Source organism: Pipra filicauda, unplaced genomic scaffold (assembly GCF_003945595.2).
Source record: "Pipra filicauda isolate LSUMZ 115617 unplaced genomic scaffold, ASM394559v2 scaffold8_size5757611_pilon, whole genome shotgun sequence".
Classification (NCBI taxonomy): Eukaryota; Metazoa; Chordata; class Aves; order Passeriformes; family Pipridae; genus Pipra; species Pipra filicauda.
This window is the reverse complement of record NW_024105087.1, coordinates 3,700,374-3,717,576: the sequence shown is the minus strand read 5'-3', so window position 1 is coordinate 3,717,576 and position 17,203 is coordinate 3,700,374. Positions and strand designations below refer to the sequence as shown.

The window sequence follows — 17,203 nt, the reverse complement described above, 5'->3', positions numbered from 1 at the left end:
GGCCACTAGAGTGCACATCACAGTTTGCAGAGTGCACATCAGTGCACATGCAACAAGGAGAATGTCTAAATATCCATTTTCTCCAGGCAGTTCCTTTTAATTTTTCAGGCAAATTCTCCTAGATGTTTTCTTTCTTTGGCCATGTTGGTCACTGAATGTATATACCTCCAGCAAATGGAGGAAATCTGGATATTGATATAACAATTCTTATTATACTTTAATTGATTTCATAGATTTGACTGAAAACAAGGGAGCTGTCAGAGGCAACTGGAAGCACAGTGCTTTAAATTTCATAGAATCATAGAATCATGGAATCAGCTGGGTTGGAAAAGACCTCTGAGATCATCAAGTCCAACCCTTGATCCACTACCACTGTGGTTGCTAGACCATGGCACTCAGTGCCACATCCGGTCTCATCTTAAAAACCTCCAGGGATGGAGAATCCACCACTTCCCTGGGCAGCCCATTCCAATGCCTGATTACCCTCTCTGTAAAACTTTTTTCCTAATATCCAACCTAAACCTCCCCTGGCACAGCTTAAGACCATGCCCTCTTGTCCTACTGCTGGTTGCCTGGGAGAAAAGACCAACCCCCACCTGGCTACAACCTCCTAATCAGGGAGTTGTAGAGAGTGATGAGGTCTCCCCTGAGCCTCCTCTTCTCCAGGCTGAACAACCCCAGCTCCCTCAGCCTCTCCTCATCGGACTTGTGCTCCAGTCCCTTCACCAGCCTCGTTGCTCTTCTCTGGACCTGCTCCAGCACCTCAATATCCTTCCTGAACTGAGGGGCCCAGAACTGAATACAGTACTTGAGGTGTGGCCTCAGCAGTGCTGAGTACAGGGGAAGAATCACTTCCCTGGTTCTGCTGGCCACACTGTTCCTGATACAGGCCAGGATGCCATTGGCCTTCTTGGCCACCTGGGCACACTGCTGGCTCAGAATCCGTGAATCTGTGTACACAACAGGGTGTTTCCAAACACAAAACTTAAATGAACACTGCATAAAGAGTTAAAGACACTTTGAAGAGCCCAGCTGCCTCACAAAGCCACTTGAAAAAACCAACCCCACGCCAAAGCCCAGAGTCCTTCCCAATGGCCAGCCAAGTCAAACAGCACAAGGCAGCCAGCAAGGTTTTTGCTGCTCAGCCTAAGCCGGGTGAGGGCAAGACAAATACTTCCATCACGGTTCTACCCTGCAGCACCAGAAGGGTGGCCCTGTAATGTGCCCTGAGCAGGCAGATAAGAGTGTCTGGTGCCCAGCCCTTGCCTGGGTCCTCACCTGTAGTAATACGGGTGCTTCTTCCCGTCGCTGCCTTCGGACGTGACAGCGCTGACGATGTCCTCGGTGTCTGTGCTCACCAACTTCACGGAATGCACAGTCAGGTGCTGGTTCAGGTTAGCACGGCACTTAGCAGCATAGGGGCACAAGTGGCATTTGTATTTTCTCTCTTCTGAAAAAGAAGAGAGAAACCCCTAAATGTGCACCTCGTTTTTGGAGCCAGCTGCTTTTAAAGCTGCCAGTAACCGAGCACGCATTCCTTTGGGTTTCTCCGAGCAGCTTTCGGGATGAGGTACTTTGGAAGCTCGACATTTTAAAAGCTTATAGGAGTTCACAGCAATTACTCAGAAAAAAAGTGATTTGAAGGCAGTTTGGGGCTAGTTTTTTTAATTTGCTCTACCATTTGTAGTCAGATAATATAAAACTTTATAAACTGGAAAACTGGGGCAACTGCTGCTCTGAGAGCTGCAGCAAAGCCAGTGGAGAAACAGGTCAATAGTCTCAAACTACTTGCTTTACCTAGCATGCTTATATGATTTTGGGGCTTAGTAATTGTTGAGGTTGCCCATGTGATCACTTGCAGTGATCACTGACAGTTCATGATTTTGTATTAAAATCTAAGGTGATACTGAGAGGCAATGAAAATGATCCTTTAATTTAACTTTAAAGGGGAGGAAAGGTAACACTGTATCATTAGTCCAGTTCCAAACATAAACTAATGAAAAAACCTCATTTAAAGAACAGTTAAAAAAATTAAATTCATCATGAGTTTCTGATGCTTCACAATTTAATTATTTTTTTTTTATTTTACATTAAACATTTCTAAGACCTGGCAGCACAGTTTTTGTATGTGTGCCAGGCTGTATTTTGCGGAGAGTTGATTAAAATAACCAAACATTACATCACCTTTTACAACCTTTTCCTCTGAGAATCTGCTGCTCTAAATTTGAAATATAGTGCTACAAGTGCTAGGGGAGAGGCATTCAGTAGAGCAGCTTGGGACCAAGAAAACCCCAAGAGGTCATGGAACAGAGCATCTGAACCTTCTCAGCACGGCTGTACTAGATGGCACAACATACACTGGCATTATACCAACAGTATTTTTCAGCAGTACATAGGAAATTGCTTTCAAGTCTTATTTTGTGCTGTGCACCTCATCAGGCTGTCAGAGTGCATCTTCTGTATATAAGCTCTGTTTGTCTCAGTTGATTTGAAGCTGATTCACTTTAAGAAAGTTGATACAGGGCAGAACCAGCCCCTGTTCCTCTGAGGACTGTAGGATGGGAGCAAAGATGAATGAGACATTAAATCCTTTCAGTTTCACAGGTCTGAAACACCATGGCCAAATCTTTTCTTCAGTGACATTTAAAAAGCTCATCAGGTGAATGATGTGTCTGTCCAAAAAAAACCCCAAACCTGTCCCTATAAAAAGCTGTGTGCCTTCTCTTCAAAACTCCAGGCTTGGTTAACCAGTTGGTATCTACAGTCTGGTGTACTGGAACCTGAACAAACTCAAATATACACATTTTGAAAGGATAAATTACAAACAGAATGCAAAGAAATAGAATGTCATTTAACTCCCTAAATACCACTCTGACATTCTGTCCTGGTACTGCTCTTGGTTCTGCTCTAAGTGTGAGGAGCCAGGGATGGCTCACACACTCTTCTGCTTACCTTCTTTCTCTTCCCCTTAAACAAACAGTGATGAACACACAGAATTCCTCAGTGCTGGAACAACCAAAAAGCGTTGGCTCACCTGTGTGCAGTGAGAGATGCCGGGACAGAGTCTGCTGTCGACCAAACACTTTTCCACACACGTCGCAGGGAAAGAGCTGGTCGTTAAATTTCCAAGACGGCAATCCATTTCCCACCTCCAGCCCCAGCTTTTCCGTTTCTATGCCAAAAAACACATAAAGTTCTGTCTTAAGAACGCTGAAGACCTGCAGCTTTCATTCAGTAGAGCCCTGTAGGTGTCACGTAAAATGCAACTCTTTGGCTGCATGCTGTGTGATCTGGCACATGAGTTCACGCAAAAAGGAAACTCCCAATGATGGAAAAGAAATGAATCTTTCATACAGCACCTTTCATACATACTCTAAAGCAGAATGCTTAGCCAAAGTGCTCTGGACACAGGCATAGTCAAAGAGTTGAACCAGATTACGTAAAGAGAGAAAGTCAAGAGTGAGCGAGGTTAAACTCTAATTATTAAACTCTAATTATTAAACTCTAATTATGCTTTTGTGGAAAGACCACTGCTTTGTCTTTTCCAGTCACCCACCTTTGCCTGGTGCATGAAGAAGGCTTGGTCTGAGATTTTTTTACACTGGATTATTAGTCATGGTTGAAGGAAGATTTCCAGACTGTTTCTTTTCTACTGACGCAGTAATTTTTGCTCCATAGAATTATAGAATCATTTAGGTTGGAAAAGACTTCCAAGATCATTGAGTCCAACCATTAGCCTAACACTGCCAGGTCCTTAAGTGTCACATGGACATGTACATGAGCAGTCTGTCACTGAAGACCAGAAGACTGCTCAGAAAAACATTAAAAAAAGAAGACAGCACATCAGTGTGTGGTTGGCATCCTAGGCAAGCTCTACCCAGCACCTGCTGTCCTCAGGCATCAAAATCCCCAGCAGCTTAGAGGGCCATCTACTGAAAAACTGCAACTCAGAGCGAGCCATTATCTTTAAAGAAGTGATTTTAATTGTTTCAGCAACAGAGAGAGTCTGCAATACAAAAAAAAAGAAACTCCACAGAGCATAAAGCACAGATATAAAGGCACTCTGTAAGGAAGTAGAGAGAAAAGGGCTGAGAATGAGGAAAAGGAAAAAAGGTACACAGTGCTTCAAGAAGTTGAAAGCGTGGCCAGTTTCCATTTGGACAGAAGAGAGCAGAGAGCAGACAGAGACTAGGGAAAGCAGTGGAACTACTTAAATCAGTCAGAGAAACAGTATCAGCAAGTCTTGAGCAAAAAAATACTCTGTGCAAGAATCCTGTTGCCTGAGGAGAAGGGACTGCTGTTGTAGGAGGTGCACAAAACCACAGGGGCACTCTGCAGCTTTCCAAACACAGCAGCCAGTGGCAAGGGGGCTTGTTGTAAAACCTGCTTCTGGTAAAAGACCTTCCAGTTCCACTGGAATGAAAGTTGCCACATGCAGAGCACCCTCCTCCAAACTGACACCGCCAGTGGGATCACTGCCCAGAACTATCTCCATCAGTGCACGTGCACAGGCCATGATGGAGGAAAAACACTTGTCTGGGATTTTCATTTAAACTGGGTGAGGGAAAGGAGCTGGGGTCAGGAGTCCAAAAACAGCTTATTGAGCGTAATTTACTTGTTGTGGAGGCTGGCACAAACCAGCAAAATCTTCATCCAACGAAGCACTGAGGGATAAACATCTCCCTTGTATCAGTAAACCCTCATTTACAGTCTCTCACCACTGCAAATGTGACTGCCATGACTGAAAGAGCCTCTCCTTCACAGAGAGCTGTCCAGATGCCTCCACTGTGGTTTAGGCAAAGAGCTGTCAAATACTGTATTTAATTTAAGCAATAATAAAAACAATGCCTCATTTGGGGCAGAGAGTCCACATAGCAATCTCAGCAAATTTCAGGATGGTCATACTTGCCAGCCCCTTTTCTGCTGCTGTTACATTCTCCTGTGACCCTGAAATATGTACAATATTCACACCAGAGGAATTGTGAGGCACCTCTGAGTGCTACCAACCAACAACATATTTTTCTTAAAAGAATTTCTAGCTAGAAAACAAGCTCTGCCTATTCAAAATAGTGATTTTGTGAAATTAAAAAGAAAGACACCCCCCATCCCCTGAGGGCTTTAAGTGACCCATAACCTCCAAGAACTTCAATAAAGAACGATTCTTTTTGTTACTATCCTTGAGTTCCAAACAATGGAAAAATCTCTGTGCTAATGCTACAGATATTTTAGTGGAGATTTTTGAGTACATAATCAAAACAGTGCTTCAAAAGAGGAAAATAGTAATAATTACAAGAGAAGGTCGCAAGGGTGTAGGTTGCTTCAATATGGTCACAACAAAAATGAATTAATTGGGAGACATACCAAACAAGCAAGCTCAATTAAGTAAATAAGTCTCTTAACAATTCATTTCAGCATAAGTCATCAGCCCTCTTTTATATTTTAAGAAAAAGAAATAAAATATCCTCTTCTCTATGATAGATTGTTCTGGGAAGCTCACGGGAAGCTGGAAAAATAGCAGTTTTCTGATTACCTTGAGCTGGTGAAAGCTAGTCCCTTGCAAAACTGCTGCATATTTTTCACTGATGAAAAGAGGATACTGTAGGTGTTTTGAAAGTTCTTTTGTTTACTTTAAAGATTTATTCCTGGAGTCCTTAACTACAGTGCTCCTTTCTTCTCTTTTGACCAACTATTCTCCCTGTAGCAAAGTGCCTTTTCTGTTCAGCAAGGTTCTTAGCTTGTTCATGGCAAACGAGAGTTGGTGTCTGTTGCAAGAGGAGCCTCAGCACTCTGTGAGAGACTTCTCAGCTCCAAGAAAAACCACCTACTTCCACCCATCTTACCCTCTGGGCAGCTTTGTCTGCAGCCTGGAAACTGGAGCTCTGTGTCCATACAGTGGTCTAGAAATCTTCCCAGAACATGCCCAGCAACTGACCTCGCCAGTGACCTGCAATATCACGGGAGCCAACCTCCACATTCAGTCCTTGGGCTCTGTCTCTAATTAATGCTGGGGAATGGTGTTTTCTGTGAAGTGAGGACAGGTCCAGTGACTCTGAGACCGTAACACTGGTTTGTGCACAGTGTTCCAAAGGTTTGTGCATCCCAAAGCCTTCTACCAAGACAGTCAGCATCGTCATCCTTTAAGAATATCTTACACTGGCCAGGAAGAAGACAGACTGGGACCAACTAAAGTTAAATAATAAATCACCACTGTGAGAGATGTCTCTTAGAAATCCATCTTTCACCATGACATCCCTATCCTAAAATAAAGAGGAAAACAAAACCAGCCAAACAAAAAAGGACTTGATTTCTGCTTTAAATTTCAAACCTTCTCTGTTAAAAAAGCACACATGACAAAATAATATTGAACTTATAAAGTAATATTAAGTCTATTAAGTAATAGACTGCATTTCTGTATGGGTTTTGGAGTTTAAAACAAAATATGCTTAGTAAAATGAAAGGCCTCCAAGTTCTCCAGTACATCACTAAAAAGAAACAGAAAGACAGAAAAGAAACTCAGTATATTACAGGCTAGTGATAGAATTATTTTGATATAATTTTGCATGGAATTGTTAAGAAGTAAGACTTTTACGTAAAATTTAATTAAATATAGTGAAATAGATCTTTATGGATACCTTTCCTACCCTTCTGCATCACCTGGTGTCATTTCCCTACTAACCCTAAGTCAGCTTCCTAATGAGTAAGGCTGATTCCTAATCAGCTGTGTAAGGCTGATTGTCCAAGAAGGGGTTAGGAACTGCCAGGACTTGACGTCACCACCTGTGTTTTCCCTGAGGTGAGGACAATGTGGACATAAGTTGCAGAAATATTGTTCTGTCCCTCCTCTTGGCCCTCCAAATAGATTAATTTCTGGCAAACAAAGCACAGCAGCTTGAAAGAGTTACTATTTCCCCCTTTCCTAAGCTGTTGGGCATAACTGCACACACACACACTTATTTTCAATTTTCACATTCAGTGATTCTTTTTTCCTCTTCTCCTCAAACTGGTAATATAAATATGGAGAGTGTATAACCACCCCTTCTGACAAGTCTTTACCCTGTCTTTTGTCAAGATATGCTTGGAGAAGGATACCATATCTGGTTGAAGCTGTAACTGAAGAAGAGGACAAAGTGTGACCTGAATACATAAGTAACTGTTTGGAGTCACCAATGCAGCCTTGTGACTGCTAGTGGCTGTCAGGCACAAAAAGTCCCCAGGGACTGACTTTGGACTCTGATATGTGGTACTTTGTTTACTTATTTTCTTTTACTTAGCTTATGTATTTTTCAATTACTGCTTCACAGTGTTTGATCCTACATTATGTTTTAATCTGCTTTTCAATGCCACGCCTAACTTTCTATCCTTATACTAACAATGGAAAGAATGGAACTACTATTTAAGTGAAAAAGATAAAGCTAGGAAAACAAACAAAAAGTATGCTCAAGTGTCATTCGAAGAAGATAAAATTATATTTATAACCTTTGCTGGTTTACTGTCTGCTCTCACACCCTATAACTCACTTAAACAGCTGCTTCTATGTTTTATCTTCACACCTCCCATAGACCTTGGAAGCAACAAAATCCACAAGGGTGGTTCCTTATGGTCAGATGGAATCCTACAGATATAAACTGATTGTCCTTTGCAATAAGTATTCTTTAAAGAGATGGAAGTGAGAGGTGCTGGTAAGTCATAACAAGGAAGGTTGAAATTCATTTTCTCTCCATTCTTCTGGAAGTGTATGTCATAGTTGTATTTTGGGTTATTCAAACAGCTTGACACCACATAGAGGGTCAAGAAGATATCAGGTAAATAATTCTGAAAATTAAATGAACAGAAATCCTGTGAAAATAGAGAGCAGTGTTAGAATATTTTCAATAAATCCTGCTTGCAAGCCAAATGTGATGAAGAAAACAAGTCAGATGTCCAGAAGCTCTGGTGACAGAACCCAGTGTGAGGTTGAGAGCTAAGAGGGAGAGATGGCTAAACTCTGAACTAGGAAAAGGCAGATGACAGATGATACAAAAAAAGAGGAGAGGAAGTGTGTGGTAGCTCCCTCCTCATCCTCCAGAGGACAAAACTTGATGCGAAGAGTACAAGGTGCAGAAGGAAGCTCCCATGGAAGAACGTACCTAAAAAATTTTACCAAGCCAGAATATTAATAAACTGACTAAGAAACAGTGCTGAACAAAGTAACCAGGTTTCTATGAGCTCATGGCAAGAGAATGAACACTAATATGCAGATGCAAAGCATCTCACTTTGCTTTGAAAGACTTGGGACATTGAACAGTCATCAGTTAACTTTTGGTTACTACCAGCCTGACATGAATTGCTGCTCGCCTGTCCTCTGTGATCTTTCGAGTACCCCATGTTTACCCAAGAGGTAAATAGGACTGCATGCAGCTCTAAAGGAATGTCACAAAAGCTTGTTCCATTTGTAAGGTTATTTCTGCTTTGTTACATCTAAAAGACAAGAAGTTCAAAAAATTATTTATTCAGAAACAAGGTATTAAGGTCAGACAACCACACAAACATTGCTTTAAAAACATTTATTTGCTCAAAGAAATTTTCTTTCCTCCTTCTGTCTGCATTTATCTATGTTATTATACTGTCTTCCTACTTTCTGCAGTATTCCCATCATCAAAGATGCATTTTATTGCTTTGGGGCCGTCCCTTTACATGCTCATCTATCACCTCTGGCAAGCACACCGTATTTAAAAATTGAGAACTTCTTTTATGAAATATGTAATTAAGGCTCTGTTGCAAGCTTGTTTGCAGAGAGCCTGTGAAAGATTCCCAAGCTCAAAAATATATTGACTATACAAAATTGCAGTGCTTCAAATACTATGTATCTTACTCCCTTTTCAAGTTACTTCCACAAAGGTTTTATTTGTAGGACCAGAATTCTTATTTCTAGTAAGTCAGTTAAAATAAACAGTGGAATCCTTCCAGATACTGTGGTTCCCTAGGAAGATATGTCTCGCAACTTAGCTAAGACATCAGTGATCCTGACTGGTCCTGCAGTCTTCATTTGTCACCACCTGCATCACAGCATCCTGTCTGGTCTTAGTTTGGGATATATCTTTCACTGAGAGCAGACTCATCCACTATTAACTGAGATAAGCAATTGCTTTCTTGCCACAAAATTTTTCTATATTCCCCACAAATCAGTACATAATCAGTCTGAATGACAGAACAACTCCACAGAGGAAGCAGAGAAAATCTCCTTTCCAAATAAAAAACTTTACCACTTAATGCTCTTATTTTTATCTCAAAGGCTTTGCAAATATTTAACATTACTACAGAGCATGGTAAAAAGCAGTAATGTTATGATAATTTAAAAATCCTTGATATGGAAGAAAATAGAACCCAAGTGATTTTATGTATCAGTAGCATTTAAGCTGCTCTTTCTAAAAACAGCAGCCATGCAAGTTGGAAATATTTCAATAAAAGAGCTTGCACTGCCCACAAAAAGAAACAATAATATTGTGCACATAAGTATTCCAATTGCAGAACCATAGACAACAACGCTTGAAAAGGTCACCAAGAAGTGATACAGATGTTGGAGTTTGGGAAAAGAATAAAAACAGTTGAAAGATGGACATTCATAAAAAGTCGACTTCATAGAGAAACACGGGAGAACAGTGAAGCCCACTGCACTGCTAAGACTGGGCCCATTGCTCAAAAATGGACAGTCAGAAGCAGGGTGATGGAAGTCAGGGCAAAGACAAGACTGGGACACACTGACTTCAAAAGCCACTCCCCACCTTCCACCTTTGTGGCAAAACTCACACCTATTTTAACTTAGCTGTTACAACAGTCAACTTCTGAGCAAACCACCCAGCTTGTGATAACCTTCATCTGCATTACAAAGCTCTGAAATTTGCTTTTGTCACCTGTTTTCTTAAGCTCAAAACTTAAGAAACAACCAAGAAGAGAGAAAATCCCCAGTTCAAAACTTAAATGAGTATGTAAATTCTGTGCAAGGTGGCTGGAGTTGCAGATTTTTAAGGAACCTAAAGTTGCAATAATATTGCAGTCATTTATTGGAAAATATTTTTACACCATGTACACTATGACATCAAATTGAGAGAAAAACGTGGTAATATGTTCTCTGTTATTTTTGCATAATATACTTTATTTCATTTCCTCCTGAAAGTATCTTCCTGACAACAGTAAGATGTACCATAATGGACTTAGGTAAGTTCTCTCTAATTCACTCCCAAGCAGGTGGCCCTCACATTTATCTCAAGCATTTACACTGCTTGTAACACTTTTTTTTTTGGGTGCTACAACACTGAGTTCATATGAACTTATGAAAGGATAATTTGCTCCTATTGTTATTTTTAAACCAAAATTAATTCATTTCCATAAGGCCAATAGGTTTCTACCTTTTTAATTTCTTTCCTACAATTCTGCTTAGGACACAGTTCCAAGAAACCCTTTTAAAAATCACTCAAACAGTTAGGACCATTATGAGGCATTTAAAAATTTTCCTTGTTTTCTTTCCAGCCTTCTGCATCTTTTTTTAGTGATGCGAAAGCTTCTGTACTGGAGGAAGCTGATGACCAGAAACCTCAGAGGGGGGAATAGAAAACAAAGCTCCAAATGCAGACAGAGTCCCTCTTCCTGAGCCGACTGTACTCACATGAAAGAATTAACACAAGATGAACAAGTAACTACAAACATTTGGCCAGATCCACCTTTACCTGTTTCAGCAAGCTGCTTATGGTTGCTGCTGTGAAAGAAAACATTCTTACTGCTTTTATTGCAGATTCCCTGAGTGATAAGCAGTGAATCTGCCATTGCCTTGGAGCCCTTAACTCACTCTTTTTAGATATTCACATCTCTCCTTGCTCTCTCTCCTATCACCAGCACATCCATCCCTGCAAAACATCCTTTCTTTCTGCATAATTCTCCCATCTGCTTGGGTTGCATTTTCAGGGCACCAGTGAGCACCACGACTGCCCCAAATTCAACTAAAACACCCAGCAACAACTTAGGGCAAATTTTTACTCTGATTGAAATCATGCTGTAGAAGAAAAAACCCCAAACTTGTCCTCAGCTTTGCTTAGATTATTTTTAAACAAAAGTCATTATATCCATTTATCCATCTGTCCAAATAGCTAATGAATTCTATATCTAATTTACTCTTAGGCAGACAAATGTTATAGAAGACAAACTTGTACAAGGCAAGATAGGTGAGGTCTGGAGAATCCCAAGGTAACTCTAAAAAGAAATGTCAGGAGTGATGTGTTCCGATTTCTTTTGCAGAGCAAGAAAAGTAATTTTAAAACCCGTCTTTCTATTTCATGTTGATCTTGCATTTGGAAAAGTTTCATATTCAGGAAACAGTCTGATTCGATGCTGATGTTCAAGTTTACAAAAGATTCTGATATTAAGAAAGACAAAAGAGGTTATGAAACTAGAGATGGGTTTGAATAAGACGCAGAGTCTAAAACACAGCATGCTGAGTATCTATAAACCAAATACCTCATCTATCAAGTCTCTCTGAAGAGGTTATTTAATCACCATTATACCTTTGCTACTGAATTGATATCACAGAATTAGAGCTGGAAGGGTCCTCAGGAGGCCAGGTTGTCTCTCCCTCGCCTGGAGACACACCAGCCGCACACCAGACTTACCCATCAGTCCCGACAGCTGCTTGTCTAACATTATTTTAAAAACTCTCCCATGACAGGGGCTCCACAGCTTCCTGTAACATTTGTGCCAGTGCAAAACCATCCCATTGCTAGAAAATTTTACTTGGTGTTTAACTTCAATCTCCTCTGCTGTCATTTAAGTCTGTTATTCCTTATTCTGCTCACATTAACACAGGCAAGGTTTATTATTTTCCTCTCAAAGCTGTCATTTTACATATCTGAATGCCATTATCATGTCTCCCCTCTTTTCTTCTCCAGACTAAATAAATTGGCAAAACTCTTAAACCTCTGTGCACAGCTTATGTTTTCTAAACCTCTGACCACTGCTGTTCTCCACATTGTTCTTGGATTACAGAGCCCAAAATTGAACTCAGGGCTCCAGCTGCAGAGCAGAATGACCAAGTCTGCCTTACATTCCCAACATCTCAGCCGGATGTTTGCCCTTTCTGCAATGCCTACAATGTCAGTTTTACACACAGTGTCTGACCAAGACTAATCCACATCCCTCCCTTAAGTTGCACTTAAGGGCTTTCATCCCTCCCCTTTCTTTGTGACACTCCCCATTCCCCCAGGCACAAGAGTTTGTCCTCACTGCATTGGCTGCTATTTTTCAGGCTGTTTCTTCAGTTCCTCAAGGTAAGACTGAACTCTAGTTCTGTCCTCTGAAGTGCTTATGGCACGTCTGTGCATGGTGTCACCCAGACATTTAATAAACAGGCCTTCTCTTCCATCAACCACAACATCAATAAAAGGAATGATGAATACCAGAGCGAGCACAGACTCTTTCAGAGCTGCATGTGGTCCCTAGGGTTTGACAGCTACACTTAACCACATAGTTACAGTTGTGCCTACCCTTGGTTTCCCTGTTTACCATGAGCATGTTGTGGGAGGCAGCCCCCAAAGCCTCATTCAACTCAAGAGGTCATTAGCTGTTGTTAAGACTTCTTTCCGTACAAATCTCCAAGCTGGTTACAGTTGTCCTTCCTGAAGCCAATGTGTTATTTTGCTGTTTTCCCCTCTTCCTTTCCTAAACCCCACTTCGTGGTCATTCTTGTCCCAAATTATCTTCTGTCACCTGCATCAAAACACAGGTCCCAAGAACTTGCTGGACAGCCCTGAGTTGTCCCAAATTCACTTCCCAGAAGAAATACATGGTAGACAAAAATCCCACATTTCCCAATGAGTACTTTGGATGAGTGTAGCTGCTCAGGAAACCCTTCTCAAATTTGACCTCCACTTGTGTTATATATTTACAAATATTTATAGCAACAATTATTTTACTTTTTAAAATGTCACTTGCTATTGAGTAACTATTAGAGATTCAGAAAACTTATCAAAAAATGATAAGAAATGCCAAAATCTGCTGTTTGAAAGGGTAAAAAAATTCAAATGCTAAGTTTTATTTGTCACATGGGATGAAACTGTTAACTTTGGTCATTTTGGTTTGGATTTCATGCTGGTGATATTTCTCAACAGCTTTTGGTTTGCTGGGTTTAATGAAGGGGGTCTAGTTTGGGTTTATTCTAAATGAAACCAGAAGGTATTTGTTTTGAGTGAAATTACTTTGTTTTTCTGTCCTTTACCATAAGTTGATTGTGCTTTAGGAGGAACAAACACAAAAGGGAAATGAAATAAAAAATTAGTATTTTTGTCTGTATGAGAAGACTGCACAGTATTAGAGGGAAAATAAAATTTATCCTGCATAGAGGCAGCCCATAATAACACAAGAAACACAAGTTTTCAGACAGATGTCAAGTGCCTTTCGAGGCAGCCATTAGACATGGACCTGAATGTGTGTCTTTCTATTTGTACTAATTAACGCCTTTCATCTTGAAGGCCCTGTAAACAATTGGCAAAATAATTAGTGCAGCAAACTCCATATGCCCACAGCAATTCATGCAAAGCCCTGCTATTTAGCCTGTGCTTCACCAAGAGAGAGACTGGCCAACTGACCGGGAGTTTCACAGGTTCCTCAGAAGGATCTGATCACATTCCCCTCAGTTGCTGTGGGAATGGCCAATAAATACTGATTGCTGAAAAAAACCTAAGGCACGAACAACTATGCACATGCTGCACATTTCACTTCTATTTTAGCCAGAGAACACACCGTGCATGCTGGAGCAAGAGGCCGTTTGATGCTTTGAAGTGGTTTGTTCTGTGTAATAATATTTTCCGTTCTGAGAGGGACTTCGCTAGTTATGAAAACTGTGTGGCTGCTCAGGACATAGTCTCTATTACTGTGCCACAGATCTGCAACACACATGCACGAGATGCAAACCTGCTTGGCAGCAGACCCAGAAAAAGCTGCAAAGGAAACGCAATGCTGTAATCAGTTGCAGCCAATGTGTGGTTATGATCCCATGAAATGAACCGGGAATTTGGAACCCTCTGCTCGATGGCTGTGGTGCCGAGTGGTTGTCAAGGCAGCTGGGTGCACAGAGAGGGAAGGCTGCACCCAGGCAGACAGTCATGGGAATCTGAAGACAGGATGCGACAGATAAAAAACATGCTAGAGCCAGAACTGCTATCATGCAGTTTAGCACTGAATTATGTTGAACAAATTCTGCAAAATCTGTCTTGCTTTGGAGAACTGTGCCAAGCACAGCCCACTTCTAGAGCAGTCCAACTATTTTACCTTCCTAGAATCACTTTCCACAACTCACCAGCTATCTGTCTCTTGCTATCAGACTGCAGAGAGCCACCACAATGGCTCACAGTCTTCTAGAGAGCACAGAGTGTCCACCAGTCAATGTGTACCCACAGGACATTCTCTTTGTGTGAAGAATTAAAGTAAATTGGATGTTAGAGATGAGGAACTAAAATCAGTTACTCAAATCAATCTGCCACTCTGTCACAAAAACTTTCCATCCATCAGCTTCGGCTGTCACACAGGTTGGATTTGTCAGAGGGACATCTCTCCAATACTCTTTTTTCATGCATCTGCATGGATTTTTACACAAACATACATACACATGCACACCCGTGCAAACACATACAGAAAAAGAAGAGTATCTGGTTGAATCTTAAGCCAAGACAAGTACCAGAAGAAGAATAAAATTAAAAGGTCTCTTTTGAGGACTGAGAGAACCTACCATTGTGCTCTCTGGGCAGTGACGACTGTGTGGCATCTACCTCCAGTGCCGCTTCCACGGAGCACATTTCACAGAAATACCAAGATAGAAAGGAACAGCAGGACCAAGTGCCTGATGGAACATGCCTCAGGAGTGAATTAAGTGCCACTCTCACTTTTCCACCCTGTCAGGAAGCCAATAGGGGTCAGGCACTCTCATCACCAGGAAAATGAAGGGGATATCTAATGTCTTGGGTGGGCAGAGCTCATAACTCAGACCAAAACTGAAAGCAAATAAAATGATCATAAGCACTAATAATGCTTATGCTTATAAGCAAGAGGGGAAAAAAAAAATCACTTTGTAAGCCAATTCACATGCATGTGCACTCCCCCTTTGCAACTACACTGGCAATAAAAATTGCTGTTCCATCACAGGGACAGAAACAACTGCCAAGAACTGGAAATATTCTTTTAGACTTTCAAAGAAGTCTGAAGTCTGGCAAATATGATTAAAGAAATGGAGAATCTGTCATACAAGGATAGCCTGAGAGAGCTAGGGCTGTTTGGCCTGGAAAAAAGGTGACTTGGTGGTATCTTTCCAACCTGTATGTATACCTGATGTGGGGGGACTAAGAAGGTAAAGTCAGGCTCTTCTTAGTGATGACAGTGAAGAGGAGGCAGGGACATAAATTAAAACACAGAAAATTCCATTTAAACATAAGAAAACACTTTTTTTTATGGTGAGCGAGGTCAAACACAGGTTGCCCAGAGTCTCCATTCCTGGAGATATTCAAAACCTGACTGGACATAGCCTTGAGCAACAAGCTAACTGCTGTGAGGAAGTGGTGGAACTAGACTTCGTACCTCAACCATTCTGTGATTCTCTCAAAAATAATATTCTGCAGGTTCTGCTGTCCTGAATGAATTAGAAATCAATTGCTTGTAATCATACTCTTAAACCCTAGCTTTCCTTTACAAATTCTACCATTTAGGACTGCGAAGAAAGTCTTCCTACAGTAAACAGAGGATTACTCACAATGTGAGGTTAGAAGCTTTTTTGGCAGATGTAAGCAAACAACTATAAGAAGGTGTGAATCATTCTAATTAACTCCATGGGTGCATAGCTGGGAAGCTACACAAGGGCAATTTAAATGCCAACATTTCATCTGATCACTTTAGCAGAAATCCTCAAGGTTTGTGTGATTCACAGTCCCCTAAGACCTAAGGACATTTTCCAGGGTGACAGAAGTGGCAACAGTCCCCTACACAGAAATTGAACCCTCAAGCTGTCCCTTCATTTCTGCTGTGTGGTTACAGTGGTCTCGGGGACATTGTAAGGTTAAGTTAAAAGGAGAAAGTCTAGCAGCAGGCTAAAAGAGACCAAAAAAGGTAACTATCACCAGCAACATGGGAAGAAATGGAAACTGTGGCTGGATTCACTCTAATCTTATACTCAATAAAGTCATATTGACTTTAAAGCATCTTTAAAAAGGAATTAGGCAGGAAGACACATGCAAACTCATATTAAATAACGTGGTATCTGCACAACATCACCAGCTTGACTATTTATCACATTCAAGTGATAAATGATTCAAACTCTAAACCATCAGGAGGTATTTTCCAACTACACTAACAGAAGAAAGTAAAGATTAAGTTTAGTCACAGACACATCAGTCTCACACAAATGCTGAAATTTCACATGGCCAAAAGGTACAGCCTTGCCTTTGCTCTGCTCACACCCCAACACTCCCACAAATTCTCAGGAAAAAAACCCAGGAGATTAGCTCACTGCTTCCCCTGATCTGGCTGACAATGTGGCCACACAGATGTTAGTACTGCTGTGCTGGAGAATGTGCAAAGAGGAGGCCTTGGGAGCAGGCAGGTGTTCACCTCTAAGTGAAAAGGATGGTGTGAGTATGAACAGGAGAAAGGTGTGCTGAATAGCATGTAGTTCTGAAAATACTGGAAACTTTGTTACACATATTACCCCAGTTCAGTAAGCATAAAGATGGGAAAATGTCACTAATTCCATGAAAGAACAACTGACAGTACCAAAATCCCAAAACTTCTGCGCTATGTTTCCAGATTTCTACTGAACTAAGTATCGTGCTACTGATTCTGGACATTTCTGAATAAGAAGAATGGCCTATCTGTCATCTTACAGGTCAGTAAAGAGTGTGGACACACATGACAGAGGAGGCTCTGATGCATTTCAGAAAGGTACTAGAGCACAGAAGATTTACTGGCTTTGTTTTATTGAAACAAACACCACCAGTAAATTTAGCTGTGGCAAAATTTAATAAACGAGGGCTATTTATGGACTACAACTCCCCAAATCCTATATCCTCCAGTTCCAAAAGTTTATTTTAGCCATGTGAAATTCATTTATGACCATCAAAATTACAGTTTTGCAAGTAGTAGTAAATTTACACAAAAAGATGTTGTTTGTTTTTTGTTTTTTTTTTTGTTTTAAATT

The 17,203-nt window shown here is 40.9% G+C and overlaps 1 protein-coding gene across 6 annotated transcripts in view; it reads right to left on the bottom strand.

Moving 5' to 3' along the window:
• The window catches only part of ZNF827 (zinc finger protein 827), a 106,015-nt gene that overhangs the window by 11,280 nt on the left and 77,532 nt on the right, over positions 1-17,203 (bottom strand). For all 6 annotated transcript variants that reach the window (XR_005567158.1, XR_005567157.1, XM_039391017.1 and 3 more), the window contains exons 9-10: positions 3,035-3,172; positions 1,279-1,450 (exon numbers count right to left, since the gene is read on the bottom strand). Coding sequence is in view for 4 of the 6 variants with exons in the window: in XM_039391017.1 (XP_039246951.1) it covers positions 1,279-1,450; positions 3,035-3,172 (310 nt within the window). In the remaining 2 variants the exon portion in view is untranslated. The remainder of the gene's footprint in view (positions 1-1,278; positions 1,451-3,034; positions 3,173-17,203) is intronic.